General features: G+C 49.2%; 2 protein-coding genes across 2 annotated transcripts in view; one reads left to right on the top strand and one right to left on the bottom strand.

Annotated features, from left to right (window-relative positions):
* VANGL1 (VANGL planar cell polarity protein 1) overlaps positions 1-9,780 on the top strand; it is a 41,564-nt gene extending 31,784 nt beyond the window's left edge. Inside the window, exons 5-8 of the mRNA XM_054269986.1 lie at positions 1,926-2,059; positions 5,300-5,432; positions 7,291-7,525; positions 8,751-9,780. Coding sequence (XP_054125961.1) covers positions 1,926-2,059; positions 5,300-5,432; positions 7,291-7,525; positions 8,751-9,011 — 763 coding nt within the window. The 3' untranslated portion in view covers positions 9,012-9,780. The remainder of the gene's footprint in view (positions 1-1,925; positions 2,060-5,299; positions 5,433-7,290; positions 7,526-8,750) is intronic.
* A 13,942-nt stretch (positions 9,781-23,722) lies between these two features.
* Positions 23,723-26,630, bottom strand: part of CASQ2 (calsequestrin 2) — a 33,533-nt gene continuing 30,625 nt past the window's right edge. Inside the window, exon 11 of the mRNA XM_054269919.1 lies at positions 23,723-24,487. Within this exon, the coding sequence (XP_054125894.1) occupies positions 24,278-24,487 (210 nt within the window). The 3' untranslated portion in view covers positions 23,723-24,277. The remainder of the gene's footprint in view (positions 24,488-26,630) is intronic.

Below are 26,630 nucleotides of genomic sequence, written 5' to 3'. Positions count from 1 at the left end.
TTTGAATTGGTGTTTTGTGATGAAACTCTGTGGAGTTTTATCTTCCTGGGAAGCGGAGACGGAAAAACTTGATCATGTTTGAGTGCAGTCAGAAGGGGGAATATGTGCTTCTGCCACATTATTACTTTTTTGAAATTTTGTTTGTAGGCTGCAGCAAATTCAGCTGTAGAAATCAGAACTTTGCAGGGAGAATTAAAACTGCTTTCACCTGTTCTGTGTCAGCATCTATGAGTGTACAGACTGTGGGTCAGTCTGTACTTCTTTATCAAAGGAAGATTGTTTCCTTAGTTAACTAGTGGCCCTTTATCACAAATCAGTAGCTGAGTGCATTAGTGGAGTTGCTTTTACCAAATGTAAGCTGAGGAAATATGAAGGAGTGGCACCTGAAAGGTAAAGCTTCTTTAATACATTCTAGCTGGATCCTTCCAAACAATCCTAAGGATGGAATTTGCTTCAAAAGCTAAATTCATCATCTCAAAGGTACACAGCAAGTGAATGATGATGTACCATAATACTGACTGATGAAGCTACTCAGTGAACAGGTCTGGGTTTGTTCTTCTTTCTCAGAATCTCTTGAATGGGCCGGCATCTGTGCTTCATTCACTGATCAGTGGGAGTATGGCAGCTGTAGAGTGAGGATGGTGGGATGAGTGTGTGTGTTTAAATTACTTGGGTGTGATGCAGAAGTTTAATATTAGCACAAGGAGCAGGAAAATGTAAATTGCTCCTCCGGGAACACACACGGAATCTGTGGCAGTGCAGAGCACTGAATTTAGGGCTTAATTTGTTAATGTCTTATTTTCCCACGTTACCATTCTTGTAATGATTTCTCCCTGTGTTGTAACACGTGTGAGAATACCTTTTTTGCTTTCCTTCGGAGAGGCTTTGTTAGTGAGTGTGACCTTTCCAATTAACTGGCAACAAATGTGTTGGCAGTTACACTTCAGTTTTGAACGCGCAAAAATTACTTCTAGTGCGGTCCTTGGCAAACTCCCTTTGGCTGAATGGGTGATCCTGGTGACGTGCTGAGAGTGCCGGTGCCACGCTGAGGCACAGAGCCGGAGCAGCATGGAGAGAGCTGTGTCCTGTTCCTGCATCCTTAAACACCAGAGCCCGGGCTTGTTTTGAAGTGCTGCCCTGTTTGTTGGTAACAGTGCCTACAGACATCTCTCTCCGATGTCAAAATGATCGAAAAGCAAGATACCTCTGGGATGCGCCTTTCCTGCTGCTGGCGCGTGTGTTTGTTTTGCTCCCCTGTGTCGTCATTTTATGTGGAGGCATCCCTTCAAAGGGATGGAGGGAGTGTCACTGCTCCTCACGCTGTCCCTAGCCAGGGATTTAACAAGCAATACTGAGTAATCCCGTCTCTGGCAGCCGTGCTCCTCCGGCAGTGATCTTATCTTGCTGTGAAAGCTCGAGAGATCACTTCTTGTGCTGGGATGGTCCGGGGAGCTGCGAGGTGCGGCTGGAGGTGACTCACAGGGAAAAGCATCCATCCGGAGCTGGTCCCTCCATCCAGGCTGGCCAGCTGCAGCAAAACCCGTGTGGTGTTGTGGTGTTCAGCCTGAGCGAGGTGTCTGCAGCTCAGGGATTGTACTGAGCTCTTATTCTGTCATTTCCCGTGCTGCAGGCAGCCTAGTGCTTCACTTTATGTGCTGCCCTTGTTTAGGGATTTCCTGACATCCTCCTATTGAGCTGAGGGCAGAGATACTTATCTTGCATCTCAAATGAAATTTCAGGTCCTAGAGAGAGTAATTAATATTCTGTGTATTGCACGGTCCTGTAGGTATGACAGCTCTGTTCCATGCAATATCACTATTCTCCCTTCCTTTCTTTTTTTTTTTTTTTTAATATTTTATGGAAACAAGAGAGCTTATTTCTATCTGAGGGATTTTATCTAATTTTGTTTTTTCTTCTTTCTCCAGCATCCAACGAGCTGCACTGGTGGTTCTGGAAAATTACTACCGAGATTTCACAGTCTACAACCCAGCCTTGTTAACAGCTTCCAAATCCCGAGCAGCCAAGCACATGGCTGGCCTGAAAGTCTACAATGTTGATGGTAGGTGAGGTAAAATGTGATCTCTGAGACTGAGTGGGACGGGGAAGGGCTAGATTTGCTTTATGCTTTGTTATGCACGCATTCTCACCTTTTTGCTTTGCCAAGTCCTTGTCTCTTGCTGGAAATCTTCCTAGCAGTGCTGAGTTTGCCAGTTCCAGATGACTTTACAGATGTGTTTAGCCCACAATAAGGCTTTTGTCTTTGCCAGGTGAAACGGTCAGGTTTTGGGTCGGGTTTAATTGTCATGTGGCTTGACACTTTTCAGCACCACTGCTTGTTTCAAGTAGCCTCTGCTTTTTGTCACCCTTGGGTCGTCTCTTTAGTTGTGATAGGACAATAAACACAGCTTTTAACTTAATGAGTTCCCCAGTCGTTTATTGTGCTGCTTTCACATGCAGCCTTCAGGAAGGTGAAGGAGCTGCGGTATAAGCAGTAGTTGCTGATGAAAGTGATGCTCATCAGCCGCAGCCTCGGCACTAAATGAGCCTGGCTCACCCGTGGCCATGGAAATTCAAACGCAGATAACGATCCCCATTGAGCTTTGCCTGTTCTACAAACCGTTTTCAAGCTTTGGGGCTTTAGAAAAGGGGATGGATGGGTGGATATGTGGATGCTCTAAGCAGTGAAAACTGGACTTAATAATTTGACACTCTTAAACCCTATCGGTGAAAGCCATGCTTTTTAAGCAGGGTGTGCCCAGCAGCCTTTATACAGGTGCACATTCCTTTGGAGGAGTCAGGGTTGAGTAGCAAAGCTTTTATGGTGAAGGATGGCTGAAGTCGTGTGACAAAATGGGGTAAAGGCACGTCCTGCCCTTGAATTTGTTAGCATTGAAAGGCTTTGAGAGCTGGGAAGGGGAGACTGAAGGGACTTACCTGGGCAAGGTGGCTCTATGGAGACTGAAATATGAAGAATACCTGTCATATTGAAAAACATGAGACATGATTCAACAAAGTTTCAGTGCCTTATGGGTGTGGAATATTTTGTTTTAATTTTCCTCTTTGGTTTGTTTGGATTTTTTTCATTTTTGGTGAGTTTCAAAGACCTTATCCTAAAGGTTTCTCCAACCTCACGCAGCACTCCTGGGTCCATAACATTAATTGGAGGTTTAGATCCTTGCAGTGAGATATTCCCATCCTGCCAGAGGAAGGGGAAGGACAGGTTGCCCATCATGTGTCCTTTGCTGCCTGGAGTGCTGCCCTCGGTTGAGTTGTGTTGGAGAGGGGAAGGAATCAGACGTGCAAACAGAAATGCTGTGTTTTTCTAGAGGTGCAATCATTCATTCCAGCTGCTTGCTCTCAGTGAGGCCTGCTGTAGGACAGGTGAGAGCCTTCTGATGCCCCGGGTGTCTGCACACTATTGAGACTCCACAGCCTGCCAGGCTGGCTGCAGGGTGTGCCATTCTGGGCTGGCTGGTCTCCTGCACTGCAGCATCTCTTCAGGAGCTGGTGTGCTCTCTTTTCCTGCACCTCCTGCTGGGACAGGCTCAGAGAAAGACTGTCAGTCTGGTAGAGTGAGTGGCTCAGAAGCTGCTAGCTCATGAGGCTTTGTTAGAAGAGAAGGAACCAGAAGCAAGCTGCAGATGTGGCTGGCAGCCTTTCCAAGTGTCAAGCTTGTGAGCCTGCCAGGGCCTGGAAACTCCTGCCTTCCCTTCTGGGGCAGTACTGGTTGCCTGGGCTGTTCTGTTTGCAATGCTGCTGCCTTTGTGGACATGGAAATCTCAGGCTTAGAAGCATGTCCTTAAGAAGATTCCATCCATCTTACAAAGCAGAGTGTAGTCCTGGCTGCAGCTTATACCCTGGCAGCCTGAACAGTCTCTTATACCCTTCTTGTAAAGAGACAGTAATGCTATTAAGGCAGCCTAATTTGTTGACAGCTTTTGTATTTGATACTGCAGCAGCCAGGAAAGAAAAACATATTGCTGTAATCTTTCTTATGCAGAGTGGGGAGGTTCACCTTCAAAACCAGGATTTTCATTGCCAGGTGTAGTCAATGAGGCAAATTACAGATGTAACCCAAATTTGGGAGGCTAGTGTCTCCCTTGAGTCATATCCTCCATTTCAGGGCTGTCAAACAAAGTCTGAAATGTTTAGACTCTTAAGAAGCTATTTGTGCTTGTTCTTCCCACTGCTGAGTTTCAGGCTTCTGTCTTGGAATCTGGTTTGGGCTTTTTAGGAAAAAAATTAAAAAGAGTTGCCCTTGCTTGAGCAGAATAATTTTCAGCATGTCTGTGCAATTGATTTGCCTTAACCACTGCCAGCCGGGGATGTGGGCCACAGCAGTTTGGCACAAATCACCTCTTGGCGGCTTGGAGTTAGTCCTAGACTACCACTTAGCTTTGGGTAGACCCACCTCTGCCCTCTATCTGGAAAGAAGAGCTTGTAAACTCGTTTGGGACAACCTTTTTCCTCTACCTACCTGAAAAGCCAGAGCTGAGGGCTTCATGGGAGAGTTGAAGAACTTACTACTATATTTTAAGGTCACTAGTTAAGGTCTTGTGGTAGACAGCTCTGTGGACTGACTGGGTGTTACAGAGCAGATTGCAGCTTCCGTGTTCCTGTGGCTCTGGAGGATCTGTTAACAGCAGCAGAAGCTCTGAGGGCAGGTGCTGCTCAGAGTGCCATGAGAAGCCGCTACACATACAGACCCCATCTTACCCTGTTGTTGTGGGACTGCTGCTCTGCCAGCATCTGCCCTTCTGGGAAACCCTATGCTTTGTCTGAAGGTGACCCTGCTGTCCCTTGCATCCTGTTTCCCCTTCCTGTGAATAACTGTCTGGAGTTTGGCTTTCATTTATTCATCTCCATGTCTCATTATGTTCTTGTGTTTGTCTCTCTCCTCTTTCCAACTTCTCACTTTTTGTGCTCTCACACTGTCTTGATGCTGAAATGTGATATGCTCCAGCTGCCCTTGCCTTCAAACTGAAAGCATATATAATGGGGGGTAAGTTGCATCCTTGGCATGCTCACCTCACTCTGCCTTTGTGTATATTGTGTGAGACCCTCCATCCCAACTAACTTCCCTTGTCCACGTGCCAGAACACCCTCTCCAAGCCTGTGCTGCCTTGCAGGGATTCTGCCGGAGCTCCTGAGGACCGGGGAAGGGTTTGTAGCCTTGGCTGGGCAGGCTGGAGCCCCAGAGCACAGTGACAGCTGCCCTGGGGTGCTGGTGTGTCCCAGCCCCAGCCCTGTGGCACTGACACCTCCTTTGTCTCCCGTGTGCCCGTCCTTGTCCCCGCAGGCCCGGGTAACAACGCGTCGGGGCAGTCGCGGGCCATGATCGCGGCGGCCGCGCGGCGCAGGGACTCCAGCCACAACGAGCTCTACTACGAGGAGGCCGACCACGAGCGCCGCGTCAGGAAACGCCGCGCCAGGTAAGGCACCTGCCCCGCCTGCTGCTGTGGGGCTGGGCCTCGTGGGTGCCCCCAGCCCAGCATGGGGGGCTGGCTGTGAATCTGTCACAGGGAGGGAGCTTGTGACACACACATGCTCGAGGGACGGTGGCAGCTTGCAGCTGGAATTATTGGAAGAACGGGCATGCAGCTGAGCTCAGGTATACAAGGTGGATAAGCTAATGCAGTGTCGTGGGTTAGGGAGCAACCCAGTGCTTGACGAGTTTGTAGTTACTTGCTGGAGGAAATCCCATTATTTTTGCTCATGCCCAAGTTTTCAGCTGAAGTAATGCAGGGACAGGATCAGTGGAGTGCTTGGTGTTGCCTTTTCATAGGTGAGGAGAATATTTGTGTTTTGAGGCAGGAAGACTTGACCACAAGCAATTATATTTTATTTTGAAACATAGATATGTCTTCTGCCAGTCATGCTTAGGCTGTAGAGTTGATGCTTTGTTGAGGTGACCTGAGACAGTGCCCCTGTTTGCTCAGGAGCCTAATTGCAGTGTGTACTTAGCATGCCTAACAGCTTGAGGCAAGTTGCTTATGGGCAGGCTTGCAACTGAGCTGTGTTTGGAAGGAATGTGTCATAACTGGAAGGAGCTGACTTGTTTTGAGTTTTCTTTTGGCAGTTTGTTTCACTGGGAAAGTGCTGGCGCTGCGTCCCCTCCTTGCCTGCTTCAGTCTGACCTATAGCCTCTGTGCTCTATAGCCTCTGTCTTTTAAGCCCTCTTCCAGCCTCAGAGCAATAGGAAGTTTTAAACTTGCCCTTCTGTGAAGTGTAGCATCCTAACTTGGGCACATCTCCTGTGCTTGCTCTGCTTAGTCAGAGGGGAAACCATCAGTCACTAGATAAGGCCAGATGTTTCAGGGCAGGAGTTTAAAACTGATTTCCACCTCCCCCGTGTCAAATTAAACAAAATGGACAAAGGTCAGGACTTCTTGTGCTGTTCCTCATGTACAGCCTGAATGCAGTATGTAGTACCTCTGCTTGTGGTGAGGCAGCTGCCCCTGGCTTTAAGATGCTTTGGATATTGAGATCATTGTGGACAGTCATTGGTGATTTGAGAGGAAATTAAGTATAAAACAAGTCCTGTCTGAAGGGGCCGAAGAATTCTGTTGGGTGGCTCTTCCATTATTGTTTTTTCCTCACTAGCTGCAATGTAGCCCCTCACTTGCAAGTTAGCCCAAAGGAATGAGTGTCTTAAGACACCTGTTCCCCTTTTATGGTGTGGGCTTCGTGTTTGCTCACCTGTGCCAACACAGGAGTGGTTTGCAGAGGATGCCTTAAGCTACAGTGTTAGGAGTGAAGATGGAGGAGTGTTTTCACCCTTGCTGTTCAGTGGAGAGGTGCAGGGCAGTCCAGCTGTGCCCAGCTGGTGGAAATGAGAGCAGACTGTGCTTGTGAGCACAGAGTGTCTCGGAGCCGGCTGTGTCCTGGGTGACACTGGGGTGTGGGCAGCCTCCCCCTGGGTGCCTGCCTGTCCTGCGTGCTGGGACTGCTCAGACCCACGTTAAAGGCCAGGGCAGCTGTGTCTTGTTTGAGTCACATTGCTCGTGTTCATGCTGCGCTGGCAGAACCAAGTGCAGTGCTCAGGGCTTTACAACTTTAATCCTGGTTTATGGCCCTCAGTTGCTGGATGGCTTGGGCAAGTAAGGAAGAGCTGCTCTCTGCCCCTCAGACTGTCGGTAGAGAAGATTTTGTGTAAATTGGTGGCAGGCAGTGACTTGATGGCAGGTGGGAATAGGAGCCTTGTAAATCCTGACTCCCAGGCTCTGCCTTAACCACAGGCCCATCCTACTTCTTGTTATGACTCTTGCTGCCCTGATTATTTTGCTGCAGGCTCGTGGTTGCAGTAGAAGAGGCTTTCACTCACATCAAACGCCTCCAGGCAGAGGAGCAGCAGAAGGCTCCAGGAGAGATGATGGACCCCCGAGAAGCAGCGCAGGCCATCTTCCCCTCCATGGCGAGGGCCCTGCAGAAGTACCTTCGCACCACCCGCCAGCAGCAGTACCACAGCATGGAGAGCATCCTGCAACACCTGTCCTTCTGCATCACCAACAACATGACACCAAAGGTAGTGAATGCTTTCTCTAATGCTGCAGGAGGCAGGGAGAAGGGGGTGGCACATCTGTGTGTGCAGGCAGAACAGAAAGTTGTCAAGGCAGGTGAGTGAAGGCTTTCGTAGTTGCTCCCTGTGAATTGACCAGTGTGGTGTGAGTTGCACCAGGTCTTGAGGAGAAGTAATGTTTCCTCTGCAGCATCTTCTGTCTCCTTTTTTCCAAAAGTGCCTATGAGGTATTTGTTCTTGAATCCAGTTCAGCAAAGGGAATGCTTAATAAATGTTTGAAAGGGTGGCTTTGAGTGGTCACAGGAGTTTTTCCAGCTGGCTTCTGGTAGCAGGATGATGCAGGTGGCAACCTGCAAAGGATCTTGTTGGTTTTCTGACCTCTCTGCCTTGCTGCATTTTGGAGTGCTAATGATTGCCTAAATCTCTGTCTCTCTGACAGTGTTTCTAATTCCTAATTCATGAGCTGCTTGATCAATCATAGTTTGCTGCTTCATGCCTAGGCTGTGACTGTTGACTTGCAGGCACGGGGAAGGACTGAATGATAAGAGGAAAGGGTTACACAGTTCCCTTCCCACGCTCTACCTTCCTTTCTAAGAACACCCCGCAGTCCTAGAGAAGGGTTTATTCCTGGACATTCACCCAGGACTTACTGCAGTAAGAGCAGAAATGCTGTCAAGAGATGGGGCTTAGCATCCTCTCACTATGAGCCACCTGGGACCTTGCCCAGGTATGCAAGGGGATTTCTGCTGCCATTAGGATTGCAGAGGGACTTCAAAATACAAGCAAGGTCAAATGGCATTTTGCATTCTGTTTTCAGTTTTACACCCTCAGGCTGAAAACACGGAGACATCTGTTTACCACCTTAGCTTGGCCTGAAGGAGAGAGCCACTATCCTGTCTGGGACTGTAGTTCTGGGATTGGTTATGGGGTGGCAGGGGAGAAATGACCTCTGCTCTACTGAACTGCTGCCAGATGGCTGTGCTGATGGCAGAAGTCAGGGCTATAACTTTGCAAACTTGCTGGGATGGACTGAAAGAGGATCTCCTGATGTTTGTGTCTCCTCCTGGGCCTGAAAAGCTGAGAGGGACTGGGGAGAAGATGTCTTCTGAAGTGTTAAAGCTGAAACAATTTGCAGCATGGCAAGCCCGTGCTCGCAGCGCCGTATTTGGGGCTGGGAGGAGAGCAGGGCGAGTTGTGGGGCTGGTGCTAATGCGTGTCCCGCTCTTGGCAGGCATTCCTGGAGCGTTACCTCAACCCAGGCCCAACCCTCCAGTACGACAGGGATCGCTGGTTCTCCAAGCAGTGGACGCTGGTCAGCGAGGAAGCGGTCACAAGCGGCTTGCAAGACGGCATCGTGTTTGTCCTCAAGTGCTTGGACTTCAGCCTTGTTGTTAATGTGAAAAAAATCCCCTTCATCAAACTCTCAGAAGAGTTCATAGACCCTAAATCTCATAAATTTGTCCTCCGCTTACAGTCTGAGACTTCAGTCTAAGGGATTTTGAGGGTGGGTTGTTGGGAGATTTTTATTTTTGTTTTTTTTCAATATCGTGCTTTTGGGTTTAATTTCCCCAATGCTGACTGAAACTGGCAGATGATGGACCAGTAATATTTGACCATCTGCACTTTATTTGGAAAGGGGAGGGGGGAGTTGGGATATCTTATCTAGGAAGAAGTATCTTAAGAGGCAATAGGGCGACTTGGCTCAGTTAGCTCAGCCTTGGAGACAGAACAGATTTTTTTCTTTGCCCCTCTTTCCAGGCATCCTGTAAATGTCACGCTCTCTTTCTCTGCACGGCTGCAGTGTCAGAGTTGTTGCTGGAGCGCTGCCTTACACCGTGCACCCCTGCACCCTTGTGTCTCTGCTTTTGCCACCTGTGGCTGCTCCTGGGGGCTCACTGCTCACCTGTCCCTCACAGAAATCTCCTGGCACAGGGTGCCACAGTCCCTGCTCACTTGGGGAGGTGGGAAATATCAAAGGGTGGGGGTGTGAGGGGACTTATTCTTTATTCTTCTTATCCTCCTTGCCACATACCTCTTCTGTCAGTGCCAGACCTGTATGGGCATAATGGGATGCTTTCACCCTCTGTGAAATTGCTTGTCTTGAACTGGATCAGCCCATTTGCAGCTCTTCAATTTATCTTTTTTTCCTTATTCAGTGCTTGTTAGTTAAGTTGTTCTTCATGTCACTGCTCCCTGCTACCTCTCCCCTGCTTCTCTCTGTCCTGCTTGTCAGCATCTCTCTCAGGCAGGCCCAAGGCTTCCTTTCTCTGTTTCCTCTGTCTGGCTTTCTGAATGTTTCTCCAGGCACTGCTGCTTCCTTTTGCACCTGCAAAGGCTGTGTATTTGCACTGGGACAGGGTCAGTAAGTAGCTGGCTGCTCCTTAGATAAATCACAGACCCTCCCTACGTCTGACAGCCTCTCTGAGGGGAAGGGGGTGCAGGCAGGAATGTGCCCCTCCCTCTCTAGCCAGCTTCAAGTGTGTCTGGAGAAAAGAGGGACAAAAACACTTCCTGCAGGAGAACAGCCAGGGAAAGGCTGACCTCTGCCCCATTCACTTGCTTTGGAGAACTGTTGTGCTCTGAAAACACTGCAGTGAGTCCTTCCCCACCGTACGCCTTCAGCTGTAGCTAAGAAATACCAAACAATGCCTAAATGTTGAAAATCTGCCTGCCTTTCTTGGCCTTTCTGTGCTGTGGGAGTTTCTGCTCAGCGTTGGGATCTGCTTCTGAGGATGCAGTTTTGTCTGTGAGGCTGCCTTTGCCCACCGGTGCAGCTTTCATGTGTGAATTTAGTCACACCTGAGTTTGGAAGGTTTGTTTTTAATGGCGAGCCCAAATCGGTGTCTGAAGTGTGATTGCCAGCACAGAGCATGGAGTGACTGGAGCCAGCTACAAGGCTGGCAGTGACCTGAAGGTCCCTTGAGATCCATGTGAATGTAAATGATCAATTTATTCTGCTCAGTCTTTTGCCATGCAAATATTCCTTATCCGGCAGGATCTAGCCTGCCCTCCATATGGATGTCTTAACCAAGAAGGCCCTAATTCCAGCAGTGTGTCAGTCAGTGCCTTTCATTGCCAGCCTGCACAGTCTTCTGAGGAGGGCTGTGACAGCCCCTCCTGTCCCTTTTGGCCTTTCCCAGCCCTTCCCATGGCAGGCATGGGCTGGCTGGTGTCCATGGGGAGCAGCCACCTTAAACAGGGATGCTGGGAACAGGGCAGGAGGGTCCATCCTCTTCCAGCTTCAGCAGCAGTGGAGAGGCATGTGCAACAGTTCTCTTGGGATCAAGGGAGAACCTGGGTGAGTGAGGGTCCAAAGTGCTGATTGCCCATCCAAGTGACACCTGCAGTTTGCTGCACCTTTCTTACAAGCACGTGGTTGTCTCCTGGGTCCTTTTTTAGTCCGTGTATTGTGCCAGATGTGGTTGTAAAGAAACTGGATGGTACGGCCCATGATGGGATTAGGCCCTTTGCCCTTAAAGGATGGGAAGTAGGTAGTGTTTTCCCCTCTTCAAGCTCAGTGTTTGGGTTTTTTGGCAGATCAGGCTTTCTGGTAGTCTGTATGAAGACTCCTTTATTGACTGTGGCCTTCGCAGTGTTTTACTTTGAAAAAATATGTTGGTTTATTACTTTGAAAAAAACAAAAAAAGGAAGGTGAACATAAAGTATCTTACACTTGGCTCTCCTGAAGATGCCTACACCTGGCTTTTATGATGTGCATAACCAGCAGGGTGGGAGAGACTGGGAGTAGCTTTGGGAGACTGTGGAACGCTTAATACCTGTGTGGAGGCTACTGCCTGTGGCTGAGTTGGCTCATTTCTGTGGAGCCAGAACAAGAACCACCTTGCCAAGGGCTTGGGTGTGCCCTGTGTGTGAGAGCACCTTGTCACAGGCACATCTGCAAAAGTTTTTTACTTTCCCAGGATTTCCTTCCCCTTTCCTTTTCCCTGCCCTGTGAGGAGGGGTTGTCTGACAGTATCTGCTCAGGAAACTCATGTCTTAATTTTGTTAAATCCTTTAACACATGGAGAACCAGACGGAAGCAGCGTGTGCTCAGTCTGGGCCTGCTTCTTCATCTTTGTGCTGTGGTTCAACCCTGCCTTTTCTGCCTGCTGCCAAAAAGGACACTGTCAGCAGGGGCCAGCTCCTACATTGAATGCTCTTCCTTATATCAGCAGCATGAATGCTTTGCCTGATGAAATCTGAAGGAGAGGACTCTCTCAGAGGTTTCTTTAGAGGTGCAGCTGCTTAGAGGTGAGGACAGACTGAAAGGGGAATCATGATTCCTGCATAGTCCCTGTTCTGATATTTTTAGTGACATTTTTCGGGGTCTCTCTTGCTTCCCTTCTCCATGCAAAATCAGGGGACCACTGTCATACCTACCTCACTGGGGTGTTGTGAGGCTAAACTCAACTTGCTTTCAAGTGCTTTGAGATGCACGGTTGGATCTGTGGCATCTGTAGGAATTCAAACTCTGTGAAAAATACTGAGCGGTGAGTGGGGACTGCTTTGTTTAACTCTGTTTGTAGCCAGCTAATGAGTAAGAATGGAGTCATAGGGAATGAAGCTCTGATCCAATTCCTGCAGCCCTTACTTCTGCTGAGCTTGCCAAGAGCTGAGCATAAATACAACTTGGAGGGTTTGCCAGCCAAGTGCAGGCTGTTCCTCCGAATGCCTCTCCTATCCTGCACTGTCTCCTTGCACATATTTTCCTTCCTCTCTCCCAGTCTGGATGTTTGTACCTGGTTGGGAATTGTGGGGGGGTTTATTAGGTTTCAGATGGTTTTTTAACTTTTTTAACATTGTCCTGTTGGTGATGGAGTGGTCAGTGTCCCCTTTGGAGATGATCCTTGCACTGGACGTCCTTCACTGGGAGCTGAACCATTTGATAGGGTGCTGTGCTGCCCAGCAAGGAGTGGTGGTGCCCCACTCCTCTCTTCCATGTTGGCACGTTTCCTGTAACTCAAGTATGCTGTAACTTAAGTGCTAAAGCTTTAAAGGCTTTGGGTTTTTTTCCTCTCGGATTTGTTACAGCCTAAATCCAAAGCCATGCTGAGATCTTGCAAAACCAGATGCAGCTGAGACTTTCAAGTGTTCTAGAGCAGATGGAAATGTCTATGGGTTTCCACGAAGGCTGGCTTTCTCTTTCCTGGCTATAAATTGAAATATTTGAATTTCTTGCAGCTTCCAGGAGTGTAGGGGCAGATACTACTCTTAATACTTTGCCAGTCCTGTAACTAGGCATGGGCAGATGTTGTTGTCACATCTGTTGGCCTCTCACTGCCATGTGACTTCAGCTGTGGGTGGGTGCAGACTCTGTGAGGCTGCCCTGGGTCTCAGTGTCCTTTCCCACACCTGGAAGCTGAGCAGGCAGCACTCTTGGAAGTGTGAGCATTGTAGCACTCTCCTCCAAAGTGTATCTGCAGGGTTGGGAGGTGTTGAGGCGGCACTTGGAGGCTTGGAGGCAGTGCACAGGAAGGCTCAAGTTTGGAGATCTGAACAAATCCCAACCCTTATGAAGCCTCCAGACCTTTTCCTTTGGGATGGGGCTCTCTGTGCAACGCCTTGGGAATCTGCAGTTGCTGAGTTCAGCCAAAAGCTGCATAGAAGAAATATCTGGAGCTGGTCCTGCCCCACATAAGTAACTTTGAAAGGTTTTGTTTGAGATGTGCTCACTTCCAACACTTGCTGCTGAAGAAACTGAAAAGATCCATAACTTGCTAAACATGGAAACCTATTCAAGCCAATTTCATCTTGCTCACCCAAACTTGTAATTCTGCCCTTTTCAAAGGGTAAACAAAAGTCTTGCAGTGTTCTGCAAAAGTGCTGTAGTCTGGTCCCAGACTGGCTCCTCACATGGGCTCAGTGCTGCCCAGCTGCTCATGAGGTGTGTGTGTGCAGGTGTTTTCTCATTCAGCTTGTGTGTGTCTGTGTGCTTTCCCCCTCTGGTGTGCACATTGTATGTGTTTCAAGCCTCAAGCCAGACTTGGTGGCTCAGTGTTTTAGCTGTCCTTAAGAAGGAAGTGCTCTTGGAATTGAGCTGGTTTTAGAAAACAAACAAAAAAAAAAAAAAAAGGAAACTCCCCAAATTTCTGTTCTGAAAGAGATGGCTTTGGGCCATGATGTCTCCTGCAGGAGTGTGCATGCTCCTGCCTTCAGGCTGCTGCCTCCCATCAATGATCACCAAAAGTTGCCGTTTCCGACAGCTGCGAGTGGTGGGGATTGCTCTGGGCCCATGCAGAGCGGTGCAGCTGGCACTGCCCACCCCTCTGCTGGCACTGCCTGCCCCTCTGCTGGCACTGCCTGCCCCTCTGCCTCCCTCCAGCACTGTTTTATCCCTGGTGCACACGGAGCCCTGTGGGCAGCAGGCAGCCGGCCCTGCCCTGGGTGTGCTCTGCCCAGGGAGGGAGGGAGGGGATCCTTCCTTCCTTGCTTCCTTCCTTCCCTCCTTCCCTCTGGCTGCTTCCAGGGCACCTCTCACCAGCACTGACAATGCTTGGGGGTATCTCCTGTGTGCACAGTGGGGAGATGCTGTGGCCACTATACCTGAACAGGCATTACTGTGAAGGAATCTTACACTCTCCTGTGCCTGTTTCTTTGATTCAGCATTATTGTGTCTTGGGGAAGGGGGTGGGAGCAAAATGCCCTTCCCTCACCCTCCTTTATCACTGTGTAATACTTTTTCTACACACACTGTGTATAGTAAGAAGGGTTTTGCCAAGGTTTTTTAATTAATAGACACTAACCAGCATTTCTTTCTCTTTTCTCTTCTTTGCACATGTGACTTTAACTGCAGTGGTACATGGTCTTTCTGTTCTTTTCTAATCGTGAACTTAAGTAAGCAAATTCCTGGTGTCTGTGACATTAATGCACTGTGGGTTTAGCCTTGTAAATTGTTCTGTTCCAAGCTGGGTTCTCTTAAGTTATAGCTGGATGGGGTTTTGTTGTTTTTTAAACTGAAACATAAAACCGTTTTACACTTTGCATATTTTGTACAGTAAAATTCTGGAAATAAACTGAAACCAGATTTGATTGTCCCACTCCTTTCTCTTACCCTTTCAGATGAAAAAGCTCTTCTGGTCGTCAAGCATTCCTTAGCTGTGGGCAGGAGGGGCCCTCCAAACATGTGGTTTAGCTTTTTTTGAAGCTGCCTTTTTGTCACCCTCATTTCTAGGCATTTCTGGTCTGCCCTGCCACAGTAAAATGCAAACTCATTTATCACTCCTGAAGGAAGACTGCTAAGTGACTGCTTTGAACACCTGAAATCTCAAATGATGGGGAGCAAATGCAGCTGGGGAGGTGGGGTGGTGGGGGGGCATGACTGGAGTGGGAACAGGTTTTTCTGCCTCCTGTGTTCTCATAATTTGCACACAAATTATGAAGTGCAGGATTCACTGCCGAGTTCCTTATTTGGCTCTGGTGGGGAGGAGGAGTGGTGAGAGGCAGAAAAGCCAGTGCTCCTTGTTTGTGTGGATGCAAGCCTGTGCTCTGCTAAAAAAAGGTGCAGGGAATCTCCCCTCAACAGCATCTCTGGGTGTGGCTTTCCCCACCATCAGTTTCCATCTCCAGCACACCAAGAGCTCAGAAAGATCAAGCAGCTGTGCCCAGTGAAATGTGGGAGCAGTTTTTTTTGTCTAGATGTTCTTTGGTGCCCCCTCTTCAGGCCACCCCAGCAGATCTCCTTGGTGGCTTCAGCTGCTGGGAAAATCCACAGGATGCTGCTCTTCAGTGAAAAAGAGTGCAGCAGTTGTAGATAAGCAGCACAGACATAAATGCCTGTGGAGAGAAACAGCCACGTGGGTAAATCTCTGCTGGTGTTTGGGCTGGAGAGAGCTGAACTAGCCTGGGAGGAAGCAGGAAGGGTGGGATGGGGCTGTGCTCTGTTCTGCCTCCTGCCCTCCCTTGATCTTTGCTTTGATCTGTCCCTCTCATCCCACTGGTGCTTTGGCAGTGCCCAGCCCTGCAGTGTTTGCAGGTCAGCTCCCAGAGATGGCCAGGAAAGGGAAGGGCACTGCTGCTGCCCTGCAGAGGCTGACATGGGGCTGCAGCCCTTGCTGGTGCCCTCCTGCCCACCAGAGGAAGAGCTGACTTGTTGCACCCGTGCTCTGGAGGAAAGGCTCTGTGGGAGTCGGCCCCAGGTGTGTCATGGGAAGGTGAAAGCAGCAGGAATTTGGCATAAACAAGACACTGGGCTTGTCAGCCTCGTTCCAGGCTCTAAGCCTTGAGAGCTGTGTCTTTACATGTGAGTTCAGCATGCTCTGTTTCATTTCTGGGGTAGTGCTACCAAATCCACACCTGACTGCTACCAGCTGTGGCGCTTTCCGTCCTGCTGTGGAAGCTGATGGGAGGAACAGGCTTTGCCAGAGGGACCAGTTCCCTTGGCCTTCTCCCAGAGCTCACATACCTGGATCATAAAGGGCTGTGGTATGTAGCTCAGCAGAAATTAGACCTGAGGGAGCTGATCTGGTTTGGTCAAGTCTTTTCACTGAAGTTGCTCAGACCTTTGAGGTGTGGTGGAGCCTCAGGTACAACATTGGGTTATGTATTACAGACCCAAACCTCTGACAGAAAGGGAATGGAGGTTTTTACTGGGAAAAACCAACCACTTGGAGGGATCTGGCATCCTGAACCAGAGGTAAGCACCTTTTGCCTGAGGGACACACTGGACTTCAGGAGGACATGGCTCTCCTGCAGCGCCCTTCTTGACCATAAGGGCAAAGGACCCTGGCTGCCCTGGGACAGCACCAACCACTGCTGTGGGTGTTTGGTGGCTGAGCTGTGGCTTAATTCACATGAAGATTGATTTGTTCTGGTAGGTGATGGGACCAGGCCTCACAGCTGTGGACACTGAGAAAACATCATCTGTGGGGAGTGAAGTAGGAATCTGTGGGGCAAAGAGGCCACATCCAGTCAGGTCATAACAAATGGGGCAAGAAAGAGATTTGTCACCTGCAGCAACTGGCTCCAGAGCCTTACTTAAAGCACTAGCAGCACCTCACCATGTGAAATTGTTAGCTGAATTAATAGTTCAGTGAGACACCTGGCTGTGGAGGTCAGCAGGGCTTCAGACCCCTAAACACCTCCTGGTGCAATGAACTGGCTCTGCTGTGTCAGCCCCAGGTCTCAGCTCCTGGGAGGTACAGGAGGGATTGAGCTCAAGGGTTTCCAAGAGGTCCTGGAGCTCAGAACAGGTGGGGTAGGTGCAAGGGAAGGGGATCTCTCAGCAGGACATGGTGTCTCACAACAGCATCCAGGAAGGGAAGGTATACTGGGAGTTGGCTGAGCAGAGTGCTTTGATTTGGCTTTCAACAGCTCTCCCGAGTTTATGTTGGACTGGGAAGGGGATGGGTTTAGGTTACAGTCCTTTCCGGTACTGACAGATAATCCACTGGGGCAAGGACATCCATTCCCTTTCCACGTGTGCAGCCATGGACTACTGGGTCAGGAGGTGCTGAGAGAAAAGAGAGCACTGAGCACAAGGTGTCTGCAGAAGCAGGGATGGTGTAGTGGGGTGATGGCATATGCATAAATCATTAGCTGTGAACAAGGTTACCCGGGTTGCTTTGAAAGCTCTCACAAGTTTTGCAGCCCTGCTGTGAGCTGGTGTGCTAGTTTATGGTGCTAGCAAAGTGGGGAGTACCTTAAATGGGAAGAAAGCTGTTTTCCTGTTTGTCCCCATCTCCCTGTCCCTCTCCATAATGAACTTGTAAAAGGTTGTGGGGTGTTTGGGTTTTCCCCCCCAGCTACTGCTCACATCGTAGTCTGTGTTCAGGTTGGAGCATGCTGCAAAACTGCTCCAAGCCCTGAGCTGATCTTCCCTTCCTCCAGAACCTGGGGACCGGAATGAGGACACTGGACAGGACCTGGGGCTTGCTCTGGTTCCAGCTCAGTTCATGTGAACAGCCTGGGGCCCCCAGGAGCCCTCCATGGTGGCACTGCTGCTTGGTGGCCTCCCAAAGTCCGAGGGTGCTGCCTACAGGAGAAGAAGAACCGGTGCTTGCTGCAGAGAGCTCAGCCAGGACAGAGGGAGCAGTCACCCTTTGGGCTCTGGGTGGGCAGCACTAAATACAGCTTGAAGACGAAGGAGGAAGAAAATTTTTACCTTGTGGATGTGCATTTGAGGTAGCTCAATGCATCCACCTTGATTATATATCAAAATATAGAGCAAGAAGCAAAGCCTCAAGAGAGACAGTGACACAAGGCAGTGTCAAGTCAGTAGCAGAGACTTTAGAGATTAGGGTGTGGGTTTTCCCTCAAGCATCCTTAGGAACATGAAGGCATAAAGATTAAAAAAAGAACCTGAGACAACACAAATTGCTCTAGGCATGAAGCTACTCTGTAAATTAAAACATTTTAAGTCTCTTTCAAAGGCAAGATTTAGGTTTACAAATGTTTAAGCATCTAGTCTTGCTTGTTTTTTTTTCCTTATTATTTAAAAAGGTAGCACAAATGAAAAGTGGATGCATGGGGAGAAGGGAGACGTGTTTGACAAAACACACTTGATTCAGCCTCCTTGAAAGTTTTAGGAGACATTTAGAATGGTATGGCCCTTTGGACCTCTCTTCAGCACAAGTCAGATGCTGTGGGCATGCTTTAGAACAGGGAACAAGAAGGAGCTGATTATATCTGGGCCACAGATGTGAAACAGAACTGCAAACCTTTTAGCTTCTATTTTGTAAAAGCTCATTCTTGAGTACTCATAATACCAGATCCTACAGTTGATTATGATTTTGCTTTGTAAGTGGTTGTGAGAAACTGGTTTAGTAATTCAGTAACTAGACTGTGGGAAGCTGGGCAAATTCCTTTAGCAACTTCATCCTGTGGGGACTAAAATGTTCCTCAAACATTTAGCTACTTTTGTTGTTCAACAACCTCTCTCTTTGTCACTGGCAAGAGCAGTGAATTTGAACATTCTTTGAATGTTGAATTGAATTTTAAAGCAAAAATCAAAATCCAACACCAGGCAGATTTCAGGGCTGCTCTCTGGTCAAGCATCACTTTATTTTCCAGCCATACTACTGAGGGAGGGACCTGGTTCAAACTGGGCTTTCTCCAAATCCAGAAGCACATGAGGTTGCCCATGGCTGTGTAAGTGATTTCCCACCCACGGCCAAGGGAGGGCTCAGTCGGGACAGCCTCTGGGAGTCTCTGGCAGGGAGGTGCTCTCTGGCTGCTGTGGGATACCCCCTCCTGCAAACTCAGCTCGTTTAACCCTCGAGGCTTATTTCTTGTATGTGAAGCCATGACACTTTGTCTTCTGCCCAGGTGGTGTGGTGGTGTGATTGCTGGTGGCACTGGGTGTTACTGGTCTCTTCCCACAGTGACAGCAGTCAGGGCTCTGTTGCAAGGGTTGTGGTTCCTCTTCTAGATGTGGGATAATGGGAAAAGAGGTCCACCAAAAGATTCTGCTACTTCTGCCCAGGCTGGTGAAATAAATGGCTTTTCCCTGAGCATGTCCCACCTGTCCCCCTCAGAATAAAAGCCTCGTCTGGACATCTTTCTCCTCAGAAAGGAAATGTTGTCCCTCGTCACGTTGACAGCTGGGGATCCAGCACAGGCTCGTGGCAGTGGTGTGAGGGAGGCTGCTTCTCCCTGAGCTGGGCAAGGGCCAGCAGGGGCAGGGAAGGGCTCTGTCCCTCAGTGACCCCCAGCACCATATGCTGTGGGGGTGGGCGAGAAGAAGGAAGGAAGGAAGATGGGCTACACAGAAATGGAGAGAGAAAATAAATTCGGGGAGCCAGTGAGGATCAGAAGAGTAGTATGTCAAGAAGCATGAAAAGAAGGTGAAAAAGCTGTTTTCTTGTTTTCCATGGCATTGGGGACAATGCCCTTTGAGTGCTCTGCTGATCCCCTTTATCACAGGGGCTTGGCAAGAGAAAGCAGGGAGCGAGGCACCAGAAGGATCTTTGCTTCCATCCCAAAGGCAGTTTGTAATCTGATTCCTGAAATGGGCCTTCAAGCTGCAAGGAAGCTCTGTAGCTTTCTTTTTCCCTTTAAATAGCTTAGCACCTTTTAAACCTGGCAGAGTGTTCTGGGAGCTGGGCCAAGACCCTGCCCTGGGCCCTGCCCCATGGTCCCCTTTGTCATTAGATGCCATTTTCTGCCAAAGAGGTGTGGGGGCGATCCCAGGCTGTTCCCCAGGAGTACTGACCAGCCAAGGGCTGCTTTGCTGAGGTCAGGGTACAGGGGAGTGGGGAGAAGGCAGGGGATGCTGCAGTGCAGTGACTGACCCAGAGCCTTGGGTCCAGGTAGGGCACAGTCCTGCTGGCACAGCCTCATTACTGAGGTCAGGTATCTGTCCTGCTGTGCTCTGCTCTTTCCAGTTCCTAGCAGCTGCTCCTGCACTGCATGGCATGGATGTACCTGGGGTGTGAAAGCAGCCAGGGGGCAGTGAGCTTTGCCTCAGAGCCCTGGGGTGCTTCTTGCCTGTTTTCCATCCTCCTCTTCAGCCCCTCAAGTCCAGGCATTGGTGTGCAACTGGCTGCATGTGGGACTTCCTCAAAGCCAAAGCCGGGCTGCAGTGGAGAGGAATCCAGATGCAATCTTGGCCTCTTTTCACAAGATGTAAGTCAGTGGCAGCTGGGAAGTGATAGGTTCCTGTCTAATTAATTCTTTTCCAGGGAATAAAAAGGAATGATTTCTGTTTGGTGTCTGTGATGGATCCATCATTCCTTTAGGCAGATGTGCAGACAGACACGGAGAAGCAGCCGGTGTCCTGGGCTCTGTATTGGTGTCTGGCTGAGCAGCTTCACTCTGGGACGGGCAGCAGCTGAGATCTCTGGTTTCACTATGGGGCTGTTCCTTTCCCAGGGGAGACAGGAGACTCATCACTCCTCAGAAACATCACAAAAACTGCTGACCCTGAAAACATGGAGTAATCTACGATTTCCAGAGTGCCTCCCTTGTCCTTTCCTCTTGCAGCTGTTTCCCAAATTGCTGACATAAACTCGGAGCACTTTTGGTTCACAGAGCCTCTGCATCAGTGACTGCTGCCAAGGCAGAAACTTTCTCCTCCATGCTGTGCATGAGAGCTGCAGTGTGCAGCTCCTGAAGGGTTTCCTTCTCCCTTGATTGTTGCCCATGAGCAGCACAGGGTGTGCTGTGGCACAGCATCCCAAACAATCCCCTCAGCTGTGCCCTCCAGCCCTGTGTCTGGGGCCTGGGAGGAGGTGCTGCATCACTTGGTGTTCTTGCCACATGTACCGTGTTAGGAGGGTCCTCACTGTCACTGGGGACAGGTAAAACCACCTGTTGGAATACTTTAGGTAATACCTTGACAGTGGTGGGCAATGGTCACCTTAGGGGTCTTTTCCAACCAAAATGGTTGAATGATTCTGTGAAGAAACTGATCAGCTTGAAGCACTCGTGGTTGGATGAGGGCAAAATACAGTTCCTGTCTTTATCTGTATAAAGACCTGTTTAATATGTCTAGTTAACATGCTGGAGCAAAAGAACTATTTGTGAAGAGAGATGTGCTTGTTAAGCACTCAGTGCTGCCCACATACACAAATTTGTATTTTTTAAATAAAGGGGTTTTTTGCAGGTTCCTCATCCAAATGTGCTGACTGTTTCTTCTCAGTGTATAGTAGGCAGGGTTAGGCTGGCTTTGCTCCTCGGGGCCACCAGTGCCTTTCAAATGCCAGGTGTTCCTACTTGTGACAGAGGAGCCCAGGAGCACCTGGGCCTGTGATCCTGTGTGTCATCCCCACACCACTGTCTTACCTGTCCCTGCAAGCAAAACACTCAAATTCAAGCTGCCCTCTCCTTCACAAGGGGCATTGTGCCCTTCAGCTGTTTGGTCATTAGGATCTTGGGGCAGACAAGGTGTTAATGGGAAAAGCTTTGCTGCCCACCCATCCTCATTGCTGCCATCCTTCCTCTGTGGCAATGCTTTCCCAACTTTTTATGTGATTGTCCCAAAAGCTGGCAATAAACAGTTCCTGTTTGTGGGTTAAGACAGTGCTGAGAACTGTAATGGCAGACTGAGGGAAGAGAAATAGGACAGCCCCATCCCTGGCACCATGAAGGAGTGCCAGCTGTAGGATTAGCTCTTTCCTGCATAACTCAAGCGAAACTTTCCACAAACAACTGGCACCACTCCCCAATATGAGTTCAGCCTCTACACTTGTACATTATTTCTTTTCCCCCTAGAGGTCTCTTGCTCTGACATGTTCAAGTGCCTGTGGAACACCTGTGCACTTGAACATGTCCCTGGTGCTGTCTACCTGCTCTGCCTGGGCAATCTGTGCCTCTCAGAGCATCTAGAGTGGGGCACTTCAGAGCAGAGGGGCATCCACAGCAGGAGAGGAGCACACAGAAAGCACTCAGGCACTCGGCACATCTGCAGATTGTGCCAGTAAGGAAAGCCAGTAGAGGAACTTTTCATTATTCTTTGTGTTTGGAGTGACTGATGAGGAGGCACATGGTCATTGCAGGCTGTTACCTTATGCAAGGTGAAACTGTTCATGATTTGCTCCTGGCAATAGCCCAAAGGTAAAGATAAGCTAGTTCTTTCCTCAGGTCAGTAGTTGTCCCTTAATCACAGGCCAGGAGGCCACCAGAGAGCTACTTCTGCCTCCTCTTGCTCCTTAGCAGTGTGGGTGAATGAGACCTTTAGTCCTGCTCGCTCCCTCTCTGAGCTGGGCTCCTCCAGCAAACCCTGAGGAAAAAGGAGAGTGCTGGGCACCCTGTCAGCCAGCAGAGAGTAGGGTGTGAATGGAAGAGAGGAGGAAACCTCCACGCTGGGAGCACACAGAATTTCAAGACTTTTGAAAGTTATTCATCACCTCAGAGCAACCAGTTGACTGTTCTCCCTGAACAAACTCGGTTCATCTTCTAAGCAATCATAAGAAAGCATGGAAAAGCAAATGGTTGACCTGGGGGCTTTGCTGCCCTGTCTATTCTTCTAACAAGCTGATTCTGAAAAGCACATGTTGAGGGTTTGATGCTCAGCAAGGAGCTAACTTGGCCTACAGCCATCTACCATGTTAGCACAGTGTTCATTCCAGTGCACAGAGACAGAGAGAAATCCAGCTATGTCTTGTCCATACTGGGATATGGCACACATGGGAACATAGCAATACTTCCGCTTTTTCATACCAGTAGGTTCAAATTTCTATTTCAGCTAATGTAGAGAGAGGGAGTCAAAGAAACTGATCAACAGGTAGGGGAAAAATATCTATAAAATCTTGCTTTGCAGTTCATCTGATAAAGGAAATATATAGTGTGTAAACCTTGTTTCTCACCAAGATTCACATTCATGTAACTGATTCTTCTGTCCCTCACATCACATTCCTCTGTCCTAAGCCAGCATAAGGATGGTCAGAACAATGTTTTTTGTTTGTAGCAAGAGAGGAGATGTGTACACTACCTATGCTAGCAACTCTGAACAAGTGCAGAATACCTCTATAAATGTATTTATACATCTCTGAACTCTCCATACATTGCACTATTGCCAAACATAAGAAGCTGAGACAATTGAAATTTGCCAGCATGGGGAAGCAGGGAGACCTGATGCTGCCACAGTGCCTGGCACATGGATGGTGCTGCACTCACCAGGACCATGGAATGGACCCTGGTCTTTGTGAGTGACCCCCCTGACTGCAAACTGGCACCCTCAACTCCTTCTCAGCCTGCAGCCAAGAGAGGCTTCTCACATGGGACATCTGAGTCTCTAGGCAGGGAGTAGCTGTGCAACTAAATACTCAAAAGCCAAACAGCTTGAATCCTCTTCACTGCTCACACCCCAACACACCTCATCCACTGTCTAATGTGTTTGGATGGATGTGTTCCCTCCTGACATCTTGATCATGGGAAAAGATGCTACATGGGCTTTGGGTGAAGAGTCAGTAAAAGCTGGAAGGTCATGGGGAAGAGGAGTGCTTCAGGATGGGCCCCTGTGGATGTTTCCATTGGCTTGGCTCAGTGCCATGATCTTCAGGCTCAGTGGTTTGGACTCACACTGGGCTCAGAGCTGGACCAGCCTGTCCAGCAGTTCAGGAACTCATGAGCTTTGTGTCTCATATCAGGATCCCTGCACTGACCCCAGCTGTGGCCTGAGCTTTCAAGAAGAAAGAGGTTCAGACAAGGGACCCGGTGTTTGGTTTTGCATTGCACTGCCAGACAAGAATACCCTTGTCGTTATGTCGTTATGTGGAATCACTGAAAACTTTAATAGCATCCCTAAAACCTCCCTCCCCTCCCAAAGCATTTTTCTGGCTCTTAGCACGTTAGGGAGTAGCTAAAGACTCCCACAGCAGAACTTGCAGGATTGAGTGGTCTTGGCAGAGTAGCTGCAAAGGGCATCGTGTTTAATAAAAGGGCTAGACTTTACAGTTAGGGTTTTCCCTATGTCTTGAAGTGAGATTTGGTCTTTGGATGTTAAGTGCTGGGCTGATGAACACAGAAAATACAAACTGGCTCCCTGCGTCCCTCTGGCAGCAAGCAGGCAGGCACTTTTCTCCTGCCCTGGGACACTGGGGCAGATTCCCTGCAGGTTCCTGCAGTCCTTGCTAAGGAGGCGTGATTCCCAGCGGTGCTGGGCGCCCGCAGGCGCTGCCCTCCGCAGGGGCAGCCCCGGGGCTCAGCACCGCTGGGAATCAGGCCAGGGGCTCCCGGCAAGGGCGAGGACAGGGGAGCGGGGCTGGGGGAAGAGAGGAGCAGCGGTGCTTGCTGATGCTCAAACAAAGGTCTTCCGATGGAGGGACCTGCCGCAGGGCCGGGGCTCTCGGGCCCCACAAGTCAAACTGCACAGAGTCACAGTTAGTCGTCGTCATCATCATCGTCGTCATCGTCGTCGTCATCATCGTCATCGTCGTCATCATCGTCATCATCATCATCGTCGTCGTCTTCATCGTCGTCATCATCCTCGGTGTTTATCTTCCCAGAAAGCACGTCCTCTATCCAGTCCTCCAGCTCCTCGGCTGTGGGCAGGTCGTCATCATCTCTGATGTCCATCCAGACGCTGTCAGCCTGTGGGGACAGGTGATGAGGGTTAGCTGCCCCCAGGGACACAGGGTGGGACACAGCTGTTGGGGGGAGAGGGCAGGAGCACGGTGGGATGCAGGCATTGGCTCCCTCTTTGTACAGCCTGTGGGCAGGCTCAGCCAGAGCGTCTCTGCCCTTGCACTGGGATCCCCACCTCCCCCTGGGGTGCTGCTGTGTCTCACCAGGGCAGGGGGGCTGCTCAGCAGGTTTATGGGAGTGTCTGGTGCTGTGTGCCCTGATGAGGTGTGTGCCTGCTGCCTATGGCTGTGAGGAGGAGCGTTGCCCACCTGATGCATTCCTCACTCCATCTGGACAGTTCTGTTGGCTCCAAGTCTATGTAAAGAGATATCCAAGAGACCTCTGCCAGCACCTGCTGCATCACCCCAGTTTGCAGGACATCACAGTGGTTCCTTCCTTCCATCCAGAACCCTTCTGGGACCTCTTCCTTGGAGCCTTCACAACCCCCTGTCAGCACCCTTTCTCCCCAGCTTCCTTTACAATCGCCTTTGCCTCAGGACCTTGCTCTGGACTCTCCATGTGTGATAATGGCTCCTGCTCTTGGAAGAGCCTTCCCTTAGATCATCTCAGCCATGCTCCCATGCACACCACGGATCTCAGCTGAAGAGTGGTGAGAAACACCAATGCCCTGGACTGCAGGTGCCCCTGTTCTTTCCCCCTGGCTGTCTGCATTGCTTCCATAAACAAAAAAAGATAGGAGAATTCAGTAAGAAGACAATGACAAATTTGTGACTGCTACCCAGTGACAGCAAGATTATTTGGTCTCTGAGGTCTGGAAATGAAAGTTTTCCTCTCTGCTGTGCTATAGGTTCCCTGGGTAAATGCCTGGATAAGCCCCTTTCTGTTCACTGTCTCCCCTCCATAAAACAGGATCAGCCTCCTGTTTTGCAGAGGCACTGTGAGCTTATCTCATGCAGCATTTGATGTTGCAGAAGCAACTTCACATATCAGAAGACAACTACCAGCTTTTGCAATGCATCCAACCTCTTTCCCTGTCTGTGGTATTTAATTCTCTTTGATTTACAGCTTGCTAAAAAGCCAAACCAATTTCTGCTCAAGGAAAGCTGTGTCTCCCATACAATATTTTCCTCCTAAATCACCAAAACTGCAATAAAAAAGAACCCTGGAGAGGCATGCAGTCCTTGCTCCACTCAAATGTTAATGTTCCCAACCTCAGGACTGTTTGTACGGAAAAAAGTGACACTTTTAAATAATGGGAAGAGGAGTGGCTCCATTTCACCTCCAGAAGGTGCTGTGCAAATAAAGCAGTGATATTTTGCAGGGCATCATGGCCCTAAGTCCTGAGCCACAGTCACCACAATGTGATGAGCCAGCTGGGGCTGCTGGGAGCTCTGCTGTTTGCATTGGCAGGTTTTTACAGAAGTGATGGGGTCGCGGGGGTTATGTCCACTGAAGCCAGCAGCAGTGTTTATTTTCACTCTGTTGTGTAAGTCCCACTTTGTACCTGTGTAGCTTGGCTGAATGCAGTGATGTAACACTGAAATAATGAAATGAGCTCAATGTTTGTTTTAGATATCACCTGCCAACCTAGAACTTTCTTAAATCTCTCTCGAGAAATAAAGAAAGGACTTAAGAGGAATGAAATAAAACCTGCAAATACTGTAATCAACAGCCTGAAACATTTACTATATCAAAGCCAGATAATGCAGGAGTTTTTACAGGTCTCTGAGTGACTGCTGAATAATAAGGCATATGTTCTTACCTAATTCTGCTTTCTATATGATTCTCATGCCACTGATAATCCCACTCCCATGAACTTCCATTGAGTGCTGTTTAATGTAGCTTTGACGTGACTTAAACATGACCAGTCACAGTAAATATAAAGAAGGGAGATACTGTGTTAAGGGCATAAGACTGGAAGACGTGGACTCTCTTTCTGGCTTGTCCATTCATTTCTCTCATGGTCTTAGGTGACAGGTGCTGTTTTGGCCCTTTTTTCTTTTGTCTCTCCCTTAACAATTCTGCTAAGGAGCATTAACTCACTGGGTCTCCACTCTCTAGGGGTCTGCCCCGCGGTCTGGTGGAGTACTGCTCTATTGCAGGCAAAAAGCTCACATGCAGCCAGGGCTGAAACTACTCCCTGACTCCC

The sequence above is a fragment of the Melozone crissalis genome, unplaced genomic scaffold (genome assembly GCF_028551555.1).
Source record: "Melozone crissalis strain CALT ecotype California unplaced genomic scaffold, PUWL_Pcris_2 ptg000008l_1, whole genome shotgun sequence".
In the NCBI taxonomy this organism is placed as follows: Eukaryota; Metazoa; Chordata; class Aves; order Passeriformes; family Passerellidae; genus Melozone; species Melozone crissalis.
This window is presented reverse-complemented; position numbering and strand designations above follow the sequence as displayed.